Consider the following 13567-nt stretch of genomic DNA (forward strand, 5'->3'; position numbering starts at 1 on the left):
CTCTTCTCTGTAAAAGCTAAATTGCAGCAGGACTCAGGTTAGCGAAGCTGCATCTGGATGAAGGACCAAACCTCAGAGACAATGTCCTCTGGCCAGATGAGAAGCAATGCAGAGACAGAACCTGCACACACAATTAACCCAATAGTCAAGTTTGTTTTGACTGTGGGAGAAAACGGCAGAACCCAGGTAGAACTACGCATGCAGAAAGACCTCAGGCCAGGATTTGATCCCAGGACCTTCTTGCTACCAACTGCTCCGCTGGGCAGTCCCAGTTTGATTCAGTTTAGTTGTTTTTCTTGTTACTGGATGAACCGTTTTATATCAATGTTTTAAAACCAGAGGCATGTTTTCTAGGTTTGTCAAACAGCAGCATTAAACACACACACCTTGAGGAAAACTGTCCAATAGACTGTTGAGGATTCACTCTGACTTCCTCACATCTGACCCTGACAGCTGGGTGAGACGTGGCGACTCCGACTCTATTTGTGTCAGAATAAATGGATCTAGGATGGAGGGAGATGAACAAACATTTCTCGGGAGACTTTGGCTCTGAGGGATTTCTTGTTTCTGTGTCGCAGCTTGGAGACAAATTGTCAGCTGAGGAAGGAGGCCGATAAATAAAAGCTGGCGGGGCGAGAGGAAGGCTTCCCGCTGGGAGTCTCCTCATTCCTGCCCTCGGAGGTAAAACAGCTCTGCTCTGGTTTGGGAAATGACCACCCAGGAGTCTGCAGTCCACATCCAGGCTGTGGGGCCATCGTCACAAGGGTGGGAAGCTCAGGAGGGTCTATCATGTTAAATCTTTAAATGTGTGAATTCTCCACAGAGACTGATTTGGAGCCTAGGCTTTAATAAATCAAAGATGTCCAACTCCTGGGCGGCGATAATGAGCCAGGTTGTTTTTCTGCTCAGGAATTCGGTCGTGTTTCCAGGGAAAACAGCAGCAGAGCATATGGAAGCTGACTGGGGTTACCTGATGATCGGAGAAAAGAGCTTCTGCCTCCTGACAGGTTTTCCTCAGCCAGTCACATCGGAGCGTCTCCCAGAAAACGTCCTGCCTCAGAGGAGCGGATTTAAGAGGAGCTTGCATGTTAATTTGATCTCAGATGTAAACCTGCAGCACTTGATGGGATTGGGCTCGTTATCCACCCAGGTTCAGATCTCAAGGGAGGGGAACGTAGGTCATTCCTTCAGACAATTATTTTTCTGCACTTAATAGACATTTATCTCGGTTTATGAATTATTGACCTATCGCTGGTTTCCCAGCTCTCTGATTGTAAAACTTAGATTTTTCCTGTTGCAGTAAGTGATTCCATATTTTAAAAAAACCTCAGAGAGGAGAAATATGTGATCTGGAGCAACCAGGAACCAGCCAGGCTCCAACCTGTCATGAAAAAACTGGAAACAGTTGGAACAGCGGTATCTCCGCCCGCAGTGAAGCCATCACCATAGACTGAGTGGAGAAGCTCCTAATCTAGAATAAGCAGCTTCAAGCTACAGCTGCCCACATGGGCAAGCCTAATGTCTTCTGGAGAGTTTAGTGGTCAGACAAAGACAGAACTAATGGTTTCAAACCAAAGAACACCTCTATTGTCAAGCATGGTGGTGGCAGCATCATGCTGTGCGGCTATTTCCTTGCCAGTGGTGATGGTGCAGTGCTGATGCACCTCAAATCAACAGCCAGATGGTTGGAACGTGGTCAGGGTTTGGTGCTCCACCAGCACACGTTACACATTAGGCTCCTGGGAAGGCCCCAACCTCCACCCTGCAGAAGGTTTCTGGTCTATGCAGCTAACCAACCAGTTGAGATCATTTCTACCAGTTCAGCTAAGAAGAGGATATCCACCCAGGAAGATGCCAGAAGCTTGTTGGAGGCTACAAAGAGCGTGTGGTCGAGGTCCAGCTGGCTAAGAGACATTTATCAAAATATTAGTGGGGGTGTATGTATATATTTGTGCTAAAATGGAAAAAATATATTTTATTGTCCCTCAGTGGAGAAACTCAGGATTAATGACATTCATGGCGATAAGGAGTGGATAAGCCGTTTTATTCCTGTAGATCTGGATCCTTTTACTCTAGAAACAGGATGTGGATCTTCTGACAACAGAAGTTTGTTCTGTCATCTGAAACCAACCCTAAATAGTTGAAGCCACCATTACTCCGTCTGAAGAAGCTGATCTGAGCTGATGCGGCAGCAGGTATCGGTTTACCCTGTAAACATATGGAGATGGACCACCCGGTCCCTCAAGCTGATATCTCAAGGTGCCGCAGGGCTGACGGCTCGTGTCCAGGAGTGTGTGGATGTGCGGTCCTGCTGTGTCTCCCAGTTAGTGTGTCACAGTGTTTGGGCCATGGTGTCGCTCAGTCTGACACTCACCGAGTCGTTAAATTGATTGTGCAGCTGGAGGAGACACACAGGAACCAGACACCTGACGGACTCCTTCAGGAAGCGTTTTCACTTCCTCAGCAGACTAACGAGCTCCAACTACTCACTGAGTCGGTTTCATTTAAGGCTGAAGAAAGACCTTCAGTACATTATGAAACTGGACGTCAACAGACAAACAAACTGCTTATAGTTTTATTGCATCGAACACATTCATCATGTTTCAGTGTTTTATGACCTTTTCTTGTAGTTAGCAAGAAAAGTTAGCACACAGCTTCAGTTAATACAGCTAGAAACCACCAGTCAGGCTGGAAACCTGGGTGTAGTGATGGACTCAGACCTGAACCTTCAGAGGAACATAAAGACAGTAACAAGGTTGACCTTCTATCACCTAAAGAACATCTCCAGGATTAAAGGACTAATGTCTCAGCAGGACCTTGAAAAACTAATTAATGCGTTCATCTTTAGTAGAATTGATTACTGCAACGGTGTCTTCACAGGTCTGCCTAAAAAGTGGATCAGACAGCTGCAGTTGATCCAGAACGCTGCTGCCCACGTCCTCACTAGAACTAAGAAAGTGGAGCACATCGGCCCGGTTCTAAAGTCCCTACACTGGCTCCCTGTAGCTCAGAGAATAGACTTTAAAATACTTCTGTTAGTCTATAAATCACTGAATGGCTTAGCACCAAAATACATTACAGACTTATTGTCAGTGGATCAACCACCCAGACCTCTCAGGTCTTCTGGCTCAAATCTACTCTGCAGAACCAGAACCAGAACCAAACATGGAGAAGCAGCTTTTAGTTCTTATGCTACACTAATCTGGAATAAACTCCCAGAAAACTGGAAAAGCGCTGAAACCCTAAGTTGCTTTAAAAGATTAAAAACATACTTGTTTAGAGCGGCCTTTGACTGGGCCATCTAAATATTATTAGTTAAGTTTTCAGTCCAATTTTCCTTTCATTTCTTGTCCATCACTCTATTTTCTTCATTTTTTTAATTACCTTTATGTCACTGTAAAGTACTTTTCCTATTATGTCTCTTTTTCTTTTTTTTCATGGACAGCACTTTGAATCATCTTGCTACTCAAATATGTTGTAAATAAACTTGCCTTGTGTGCAGAATATTTTAGACCTGCAGGATTTTCTGACCAGGATGATGACATCTCACCTGTCGTCCATCGATGGCTCCTCTCATCTCTTTGAACGAGGCCTCGAACTCCCCGATGTAATCGTGTTTCCCGTTGGAGTCCCAGTCCCACACGGTGCACTGGATGGACAAGAACACAGAAGCCATCAGAGAGCTGGCGCTGGAGCTCAGGTCACAGATCAGCACCATAGCTTGATATGATTTATGAAACCAGATCAGAACAACATCCCTGAACATGACACAGAGGAAATATGACAACAGGCTGCAGGAGACAGACATCATATAGCTAGATGCTCCTTTTCCAACCAACATCTGAAGAACTGATCCATCTGACCCATGTGATGGTTCATCTTGTGAGCCCAGAAAAGCTGACTCCTCCTTTGAGGTTTCTTCTGTGCTCAGGAAGGTTTGTGAAGTTCTGTAATGTAGAGCTGGATAAAGGTTCTCCTAAGTCACCTCTACTCCGTGAGGTTCTACCAGCTGGTGGTCTTCATTACATGATAGCTCATGGCTGCTAAATGGGGCGTAAATAAGATGAAACATGAGCTTCACCGTCCCTCCATTCTTACACGGCCCTGATGGAGTTCAGATGGTTCTGCCAAGGTGATAAAAATTAGCTTCATTATATTTCATCTCAAAAAATTATAAAAATCAGGGATGAGTTCAATTATTTCAGCAATTTCAATAAAAAGTGAAACTAATATTTGGGTCCGTCCCACGCAGAGTCCAATAAGTCAATAGTTATTTCTGAGAATGTTGATTATTCTAGTTTCTATTTAATTAAAACCCACAATTCAGAGTCTCAGAGCATCAGAATATTACATCAGATCGATAAAAAGGATATTTTAAATAGAAATGTCAGGGTTCTAAAAACTATGTTCAATTCTATGCTCTCAGTACCTGGTCTGGGCTCCTTTTGCATGAATTCCTGCATCAATGTGCCGTGGCATGAAGGAGATCAGCCTGTGGTTCTGCTGAGGTGTTCAGGAAGCCCACGTTGCTTTGATAGCGGCCTTCAGGTCATCTGCCTTGTTGGTTCTGGTGTCTCTCATCTTCCTCTGGACAGAAGTCCATAGATTCCCTATAGGGTTCTGGTCGGACCAGTTTGCTGACCAATCAACTACAGTAACACCATGGTTATTGGACCAGCTTCTAGTTCCTACTGGTAGTGTGGTCCGGTACCAAGTCCAATTGGAAAATTAAATCAATATATCTGCTTGTCAGCAGAAGGAAGCATGAAGTGCTCTAAAATATCCTGGTAAATGGCTGCATTGACTGTGGACTTCAGAAAATCCAGTGGACCAGAACCAACAGATGACATGGCACCCAAACCATCACTGACTGTGGAAACTTAACAATGAACTTCAAGCAACATGGATTCTGTTCCTCTTCACTCTTCCTCCAGACTCCAGAACCTTGATCTCTGAATGAAATGCAGAATTTACTTTCATCTGAAAACAGGACTTTGGGCCACTGGGCAACAGTCTGGTTCTGGTTCTCTTTAGCCCAGGTAAGATGGTTCTGATGTTGTCTCTAATTAAGGAGAAATGTGACAGTTCTAGCCCATGTTCTGGATCAATCTGTGTGTGCTCTGACACCAGCTGCAGTCCACTGCTTGTGGATCTCCTCCAAGCTCTTGAATAGTCTCTGCTTCAGAAAACTCTCAAGGCTGCAGTTTCCCTTCTACCACACTTTCTCCTTCCACCCAACTTTCCATTAATATACTTTGAAACTCTGTTAAATGCCACATTCTTTAGCAATGACCTTTTGTAGCTGGAGTCACTGACTGTCTGCTGGACATCTGTCAGTAGTCTTCACCATGATGGTGTCGGGGAGAACATGAACATAACAGAACTTTTCTTGAAATCCTTTTTATTGGTCTGATGTATTTTAATTTACTGAGAAATTGAATTATGGATTTTCATCAACTGGAAACCAGATTACTCTAAATTAACAGACAATCTTTATAATCCAGACATTTCACATTTTTAAACTGAATTATTGAAATAGAGTAACTTTTTGCTGATATTCTAATTTCTTGAGCTCCACCTTTATTGAGAATATCCAGACGCTGATGGCTCTTTGCAAATTTGATGTTTTCTTCAGGAGAAATGTGGATCATGAGGAAGAACTAAGACAAACCCAGAACTCCTGCAGCTCTACTTCTTACAGCTCTAATGATATCCTGGAGGATCCAGGCCAAGAGCTGGACACCCGCCGTGTGTCGACTCCACTTAGGAAAGCTCCTTATGCAGTGAGATAATGATCCCAACCCTAACGAGCAGCGGTGGAGAACTGACTGTTGTTGACAGACGCCCCCAGATTTGAAGAAGATTAATCTGACACTTAAAACCTCAAGAATCACATGAAGCTGCAGATATACGAAGCATCACAAGCCTTCATGTTTTAAAGGATGGTGAGAAACTAGCAGCCTGATTCAAGTGCTGAGCTATTTGTATCCCAGGCAGATTGAGCCTGGATGAATGCCTCTCTGTGTGTCTGTCATTCTCTGCATACATGAGCAGTGATTGTGTCCTTCCCCGCTCATTAAACCAAGCAGCAGCGATGCAGACGGCTGGACGAGCCTTCATCTTCACAGAAACGAAGCAACACATCAGGATTAAAGAGAAGGAAGGGGCTTCTTCCTTCATCTACCTGTGAGGGAACACACTGAGACTTTTAATGAGCTGTCACACTCACAGCTTCATTCACTCTGACAAATTAGCAGCTCAGATGGTTCCTGGATGGAAACAAGGAGATCTTCTGGTTCAGAGAGCCCCAGCAGATCTGCAGGGAGCTCTCAGACTCATTTACCTGGAGCTGATCCCACCTAGAGGAGCGTTTAGGAGCTGAGTGTTCTGCTCTGTGTTTATGGAAAACAGGAGTTGTGTAGGAGCCCATTCACAGCAGATAATAGGGGGCCACAGCTGCTTACGTCTCTAAAAGGTGGTTGTCTCCACCAGCTTCCTGACTCTTCTCTTCTCTGTTGCAGTCTTCGGATCGCTGATCCTCCCACAGAGTTGGAAAAACTCCAACATGACATACAAGGAAAAGGAAAGTGGAACTGAAGGCCCTGTTGAACCTGTCAAATCTCCTACAGGAGACACAGGTGGACCCAGAACCTTCTGACTCTGCCAGTTTCACACAGAGACTGTTTGTTTGAGGCTTAGGTTCTTGTCCGGATTGTGTCTGCCTGAAAAGAGGGCTGTGGGTTCCTACTTGCCCTGATGGGAATCACCATGGTAACATCACTCTTTCACCAGTTCTTAACAGGGTCTTTAAGTAGCTTTGGAACAAACTCTAAGACGTCTTTTTAAATGAAGCTGTAGAGAAAGTGATTACTGAGAAGTTCTCAAACATCTGTGAACCGCAGTGCTCCTCATAGCTTCAGAGCTCCTTACCATACAAAGACTACGGACCTACCCTGGAGTCTCATTGGGTTTATCTCAGTACGTTTGTTCACAGCATCTACTGGTGTTGTTAGAATTCTGGATCAGAAGGATGAAACAGAACTCAGTTTGTTTCTCTCACCCGTCCATCAGAACCTGTCTTCATTCTGAATAACTCCACTTTCCTATCAGCTGAGTCATGGCAAACCACAGTGCTCCCTTCCTCTTGCTCAGAACACATAAACTTCTATGCAGATGATGTTTACCTCTCTAAGCCAATGAAACCCTGCCTTCCTCAGCAGCTACAGCCTGTCTTCTCACATAAAAATCTGTTCATACATGCCTCCACCTTGTAACACAGAGACGCTCTTCATCCACACTAATCAATGATAACTTCCTGGTTGGTCCTTGATGTTAGATGTTCTCTACCCTTTAAGTTCACCATGTAGCAGGAATCAGCTAAATTAGCGAGCTGTTGTGGCTGGCTAGCAATTCAATATCAATAATTAGCTTGCCGGCCACAGTAGCTCACCAGGCTAGCTGCACAATAGAAAATCCCATAAATCAGTGTTTTCCCAACTCCCAGAATACATGATTTATGTATTCAGCATGAACGCAAAGGTTTACAATTAATATGGCAGATAATTCTCCAGTAAGTATTCATAGTTTGCTCTGATCTGATCTGCATCCTGACCAGCTGCTGACTGTTCCACTGCAGGTGACCCCAACCCCGACTCTGACTGAAGATCTGCTGGGTTAAAACTCCTTCCATCCATCCCTCGGATGGATTTTGGAGGCTCCAAACAGACTGATGGAGGCAGAAGAAGATGCAGCCATGAGAAGACAGTAAAACTGTTTTCTGTCGTTTGACCTGCTGCAGCAGCCAATCAAACATCCAGATTTAGCCTGGAGCCGCGACCTCCATCGACTGACACCAGAGACAGAGAAGGAGAGAGTTTTACCTGCAGCTTCCGTTCATGGTCTCCACTGCAGAGCGAGTTCAAAGAAACTTTGAAGGTTTTCCACACAGGATTCAGATTATTCATGACCGTCTGAGGAAGACAGAGAGATGATGTTAGACCTAAAACTGTCGGAGGTCTGTGAGCATCCTGCAGACAACAAAAACTGTTTAAATCCAGGGTTTTTCCACAACTAAACCAAAACTGGAATAAAACAGTCTCAAAGGAGTATCTCTGCAGATTTCCAGATTTCATCACTTTACAACAACCTTCAATACTTTAATACCAAATGGGCCTGCTGCACATACAATCATCTCAAACTGTTTGCTTGCATGTCCACATATACAGTTTAAAAGAGGATCCTGCAAGTGTGAACAACCTTTGGTGTCCTGCTGTTATCTTCAGATTGTACAACCCAGAATCAGAGATCTGCAGCGGCTCTTCTAATTCCTCTGACTTTTATTCCCTGTCATTCAGAAGGAGGTTAAGATGTTTCATGTTTTTCTTTAGCAGCTTCATTCAGAGGAACATCTCTGACCCTCTGAGACTCCGTGTCATGGATACTAATACTGGACCAAATCCGTTTTTTACCAGCTGTTCTGGGTCTTTTCACGCTGAAAGGCATAAATGGATGGATATTACTGAAGAAAAACTAAAATAAAAACCAGTTCTGTCGTTTACTTTCTATGATTTGGAAATATGAAAATCATTTGTCTGATTGCTGAACTTTTTTCTCTGTGTAGAATCGTTTACCTCTGTTCTGTAGACGAGCTGCATGGTGGCGTCGTCGTTCACTCTGTAGATCTCCAGAAACGGGTCCGATTTACTGAAAAAGTCCTGAAAATATGAACTTCAGTTCAGTGCCTTTCTAATGAGAAATAAGATGGATAAGGACACAAAAACCTTTCATTCTGCTTAGTTTGGGTCCGAAGATTGTAATCCTAACCTGAGGAGCAGAGCATTTAGCATAAACACTCATTAACAGTCATTTGATGTTTCAGAATGATGACATACGGGTCAGCAAACATCCAAACATCATCCATCAGTCATGTTTCAGGAAGATGTTAATTTGGACACATTTGATCTGCTTTCTGTGGAAATATTCCCAGAGTTCCGAGCTGCAACAGAAATATTACAGCTGCTTTATGTCATGATGCCAGTTTCTGTTTTAAAACTCGACTGCTGAAGCTACTTAACTCAGCTTCATTTGGTTGCACACTTTCATCCTCAGGTTAGAAAAGGTATTAGCTCAAATCTAAATCCTGGATCTAACCGTCCTGAATGTTGGACGGTTACATCGGAAAATATCTTCACAGTTTTCCAATCTTTTCCTCAGGAAAGATCACAGAGACAGAAGATGTTACCTTATCGTCCAGCTTCCTGGCACTGAAGGAGAGCTCGATGTAGTCATCGTTCCCCGTCAGCTCCTCTGCTGTGATCTGAAGATGCGTGCACACACACACACACACACCTTTGATACGAGGCGAGGATGGCGTCATTAAGCCAACAACAAACACTGAATATTCAGATCAGGAAGAGAGAGAACAAACAATCCAACGCCCTCAGGGATCTCCTGCAGAACAACCTGAAGAAGCTCCAACCTGAAGCTCCAACATCACAGTTGCTCCGAATGCACTTAACTTGGGATGAAATTCAATTCAAATTCAAAAATACTTATCTTGCCATCGAAACATTTGCCTCAACAAACCCACTGTCATCTGGACAAAGCCAGCAGGACTGTGAGGATCATGTTCTTTGATTTCTCCAGAACATTTAATACAATCCAACCTGATTTGCTTTGTCAGAAACTCCAGAAGACTCAGGTGGAGGCCTCAACAATCTCCTGGATCAAAGACTACCTGACAAACAGACCACAGTTTGTGAGACTGAAGGGTTGTGAGTCTAACCAGGTAGTCAGCAGCACAGGAGCACCACAGGGGACGGTACTCTCACCATTCCTTTTCACTCTGTACACCTCAGACCTCCAGTACAAGACAGACTCCTGTCATCTGCAGAAATACTCAGATGATTCTGCAGTTGTTGGGTGGATCAGAGATGGACAAGGAACTGAGTACAGGAAGGTGGTGGACCGCTTTGTGGCATGGTGTGGAAACAATCATCTCATTTTGAACGTGACTAAAACAAAGGAGATGATTGTAGATTTTAAGAGAAACAGGAATAAGTCAAAAACTATTTCCATCATGGCAGAAGAAGTGAGGTGTAAAAGAAGGTAAAGGTGTAAATGTGCAAGAGAAGGTTTAAAGGTCAAACTGAAGAAAACACAAAAAAATGACATAAACACTAATCCAGAGACATCTGGAGTAGAGGCTGACATTTTTTCGGGAATCTCCCGTCCCACGGTAAAACGGCATTAGTAAAGATTACGTGATTGGGACGGTACAGAATAAAACATGAACTGGAGCAGACGGGATCGGGAGCTAATCAATAGCAGGGAAATAAACTAGGATCAATTGTCTTTGGAAATGTAAAACTGAGACTTTGTTATAAACTTTAAGAAAAAAAAACTTGGATCGACGCCGCCATTGTGTAGTTTTTTTCCAAGAAGCATATACTATAATGCGAGTCAAACGAACTACACGACCCACAAGCCAACAGTGCTTCTGATCGATGTTTTCCACCTGCGTTCAGGATGGAGGGAGCAAACGCAGGTGGAGAACTGGACGTGGTAAAATTGGATTAGCAACGTAAAGTCAGAAGTAAAGACTTATCTATTAAACTCATAGAGCTGACAGGAAAGTCACAAATATTACTGAACTTCAGGAGAGTTGAATGCAGCGATGTCATTGTTCAAAGGAAACAATCATTTAATAAATAAGTAAAATACAATTATATACATTTTGTTTATTCAGCTAAGATAGACATGGTCTGTTTCCTTGTTTGATATTTTATTATTTCTTCATTGTTATTCTTTTTACTTTAACTAGCCTTTACTACAGCTAAAAACAGGGACCTAACTGGTCCTTCAAAGAAAGAAATGACCAAAAGACTAAATGACGAAAACAAAAATGGGAGTGGCACAGGAGTGGGAGTCAATTTACCAGGAGTGGGACGGGAAAGGATTTTTTTTTTTTTTAATGCTGGTCTGGGATTGGATGGGACAGAAGAGAAAATCCACTCCCATGTCACTCTCTAATCTGGAGACAGCAATAAGAGCTGTTGTTGTTTCCTGTTTGACCTGCAGGTGGCAGTGTTTTCTCCCAGAGTCCCTTTATAAGATCAGATTTTCTGCTGAACATTTGAGTGAAGCAGCAAGAGATGTTTCTGTAAACATGCAGCAGTTTCGGTCTTCAGCAGAGTTTCTCTTTGGGTTTTCTCCCTTTGAAAAAACCAAATTATTTAAATATAACTCATGTTGTCTCCAGAGAAAAGATATGACAGGAAAACATGCCTATGTTTGTCTAAGAACAGGAGACCCAGTTCTGTTGAATGTAATTTAGGGACTCACAAAGGTTCTAAGGTGTTCAGAAAATAAAAGAAGACAGAAACACATGAAAAAACAAGGAAAGATGCTGGTGAATTTATTCCTACTGGAATTTAAATTCATCCAATGATCACAGTCCCTGATTTCTCTGAACCAATCAGAGTTCAGCTTAAACATCATTATTCTGTCTGTTGTTCTTGCAGCCCATATTAAATGTAGCAGGTTGTTGTTTCTGCTGTTTTATTCACTGAAGCTTCAACACGTTTACAGAACAATGGAGCTTCCAAAACATTCTAAACTGATCAGATAAACAGGAGCCAATGACCCAGTTAGTTCCCATGGAAACGGACCCACAGAACTCCTCATTCCAGAAGAATGAGCGCAAGAGTTGGAAAGGTAAAAAAAAATCCATTTGCAGAGGACTGACGAAAACTGAAATATGATATGGAAGAAGAAGAAGAAGGGAGGGAAAGAAGACACTTAAGGAAAAAACGGAAGGAAGGAAGTAAAGCGTAAAAAAGATAAAAATATAAATGATGAAAAGAAAAAAATGAATATTAGAAACTTAAAGAGAACACGGAGAAAAGATACAAGAAAATACAGAAAAAGTTTAAAGTGAAAAATGCAGGAAGGAAAGAAAATGGAAACAAGATTTAAAGGATTTATTTGCAGCTGGAGCTGCTTCCTGCACAGAAATCCTTTCAAAATAAAACACCATGAAGCTTTTCGTGTGCACAAAGGTGAAGTGGATCAGATGGGGGATTTTCGAGCCAGGGATTTCTGGTGATGTGAAGTAGAGGTGTGTGAGGTTCTGTCCTCAGAGACGGAAAATCAACCTGAATCTTGTCAATCCGATTCAGAAGATCCCAGAGCTGGAAAATTACAGATATGTCCTTCATCCATGCAGGGTCAGAGAGGACCAACAATCGGTGATCGAGATGTGGGACATTCAGGACAGACAACCAGTCCATTATAGGACAACACAAAGACACACACGATTGTATGGCAGCATCACTTCTGTCAGTCTGTGGCTCCAGTGTAGCTCACCACTGTCAGTGTGAATGGGTGGATGACTGATTGTGAGAGGAGAGCCATTTACCATGAAACCAAACATAAAGCAGAAATTGCAGCTTGATAAATGAATGATATTTAGTTCGTAAAAAGATTTTAATTTGTCAGTAATAATTTTACCCCAATTAAAAATAAAAAGTTACTATCTGCATCATTTGTCTTATTCTTAAATGTAAGGGGCAGCACAGGGGCAGTAAATGCCTCCAGGCCGCACTTTGGACGCCCCTGAATTAACTTCACAGTGATGCTTTTGAACTGTTGTGGGAAACTGGACGACCCGGAGGAAACCTATGAATGCACACAGACAACATGCAAACTCCATGCAGAAAGGACCCAGGTTAGGATTTGAACCCAGGGCCTTCTTGCAAGGCAATAGTTCTACCCGCTTCACCACCGTCCAGTCTGTTAAAAAAAGAATGATTCTCTAAGTACCAGCTGACCCGTTTCATTGAGTTTACAATGTTGACAAAATCCAGAAACTAGCAAAAATATTCAAAGTTCTGGAAAGACCCAGAAACGTTTCCAGGGTTGACCCGTCGCTAAGGCACCAGATTGATGCTGATTAGCAGCTTGGAAAGATCTGGGATTCAGCAGGAATGGACAAAGATCTCCATGAAACGTAAAACAACCAGCAGCCTGGGTTACTAAAGGTTACACAAGAAGGACCATCCTGAACTCATGAGTCCATCTGCAGAACAAACTGAACACAATCCAGTTCCTGTTCCTGGTTCCCCACAGCTCTAACCAACCCGGGGCTGAAATAAATCCATGAGTGAGTAAAGAAGTGGGAGAGGAGTCGGACTCACCGTGATGATGGCTTTCCCAACGGTTCCTCCTGGTCTGAGCAGAGCTTTGGACAGTTTCCTCTGGGAGATGATCTGGAAACACATACACATGTTCTCAGAAGGATTCCAGCTGTTGAACCTGTACACTACAGTTGATATGGGATGTACAGAAGTTCTAACACTCTGAGGAGCTAAGACTTCATTAGGGACTTCAGATTATCCAAACTGTTGCTGAAGCCTTACATGCAAACAGACACAAGCTACCGTTATATCTCTGTTCATTTTCATCTTCTAACAATGCTGAGTGGAGCGCAGAAGGAACATCTTGGAGTAAAACATTCCCTGCAGATATTCTCCCTCTTTACACAGAGACTGAGGAGGAGATGAAGCTT

General features: G+C 43.0%; 1 protein-coding gene across 3 annotated transcripts in view; it reads right to left on the bottom strand.

Moving 5' to 3' along the window:
• Positions 1-13567, bottom strand: part of cpne4a (copine IVa) — a 73581-nt gene that overhangs the window by 25028 nt on the left and 34986 nt on the right. For 2 of the 3 annotated variants that reach the window (XM_047361635.1, XM_047361634.1), the window contains 5 exons: positions 13197-13268; positions 9242-9316; positions 8631-8714; positions 7881-7970; positions 3551-3649 (listed from right to left, as the gene is read on the bottom strand). In XM_047361635.1, the coding sequence (XP_047217591.1) occupies positions 3551-3649; positions 7881-7970; positions 8631-8714; positions 9242-9316; positions 13197-13268 (420 nt within the window). The remainder of the gene's footprint in view (positions 1-3550; positions 3650-7880; positions 7971-8630; positions 8715-9241; positions 9317-13196; positions 13269-13567) is intronic. The other variant, XM_047361636.1, reaches the window with a different exon arrangement.

Source organism: Girardinichthys multiradiatus, chromosome 3, assembly GCF_021462225.1.
Source record: "Girardinichthys multiradiatus isolate DD_20200921_A chromosome 3, DD_fGirMul_XY1, whole genome shotgun sequence".
Classification (NCBI taxonomy): domain Eukaryota; kingdom Metazoa; phylum Chordata; class Actinopteri; order Cyprinodontiformes; family Goodeidae; genus Girardinichthys; species Girardinichthys multiradiatus.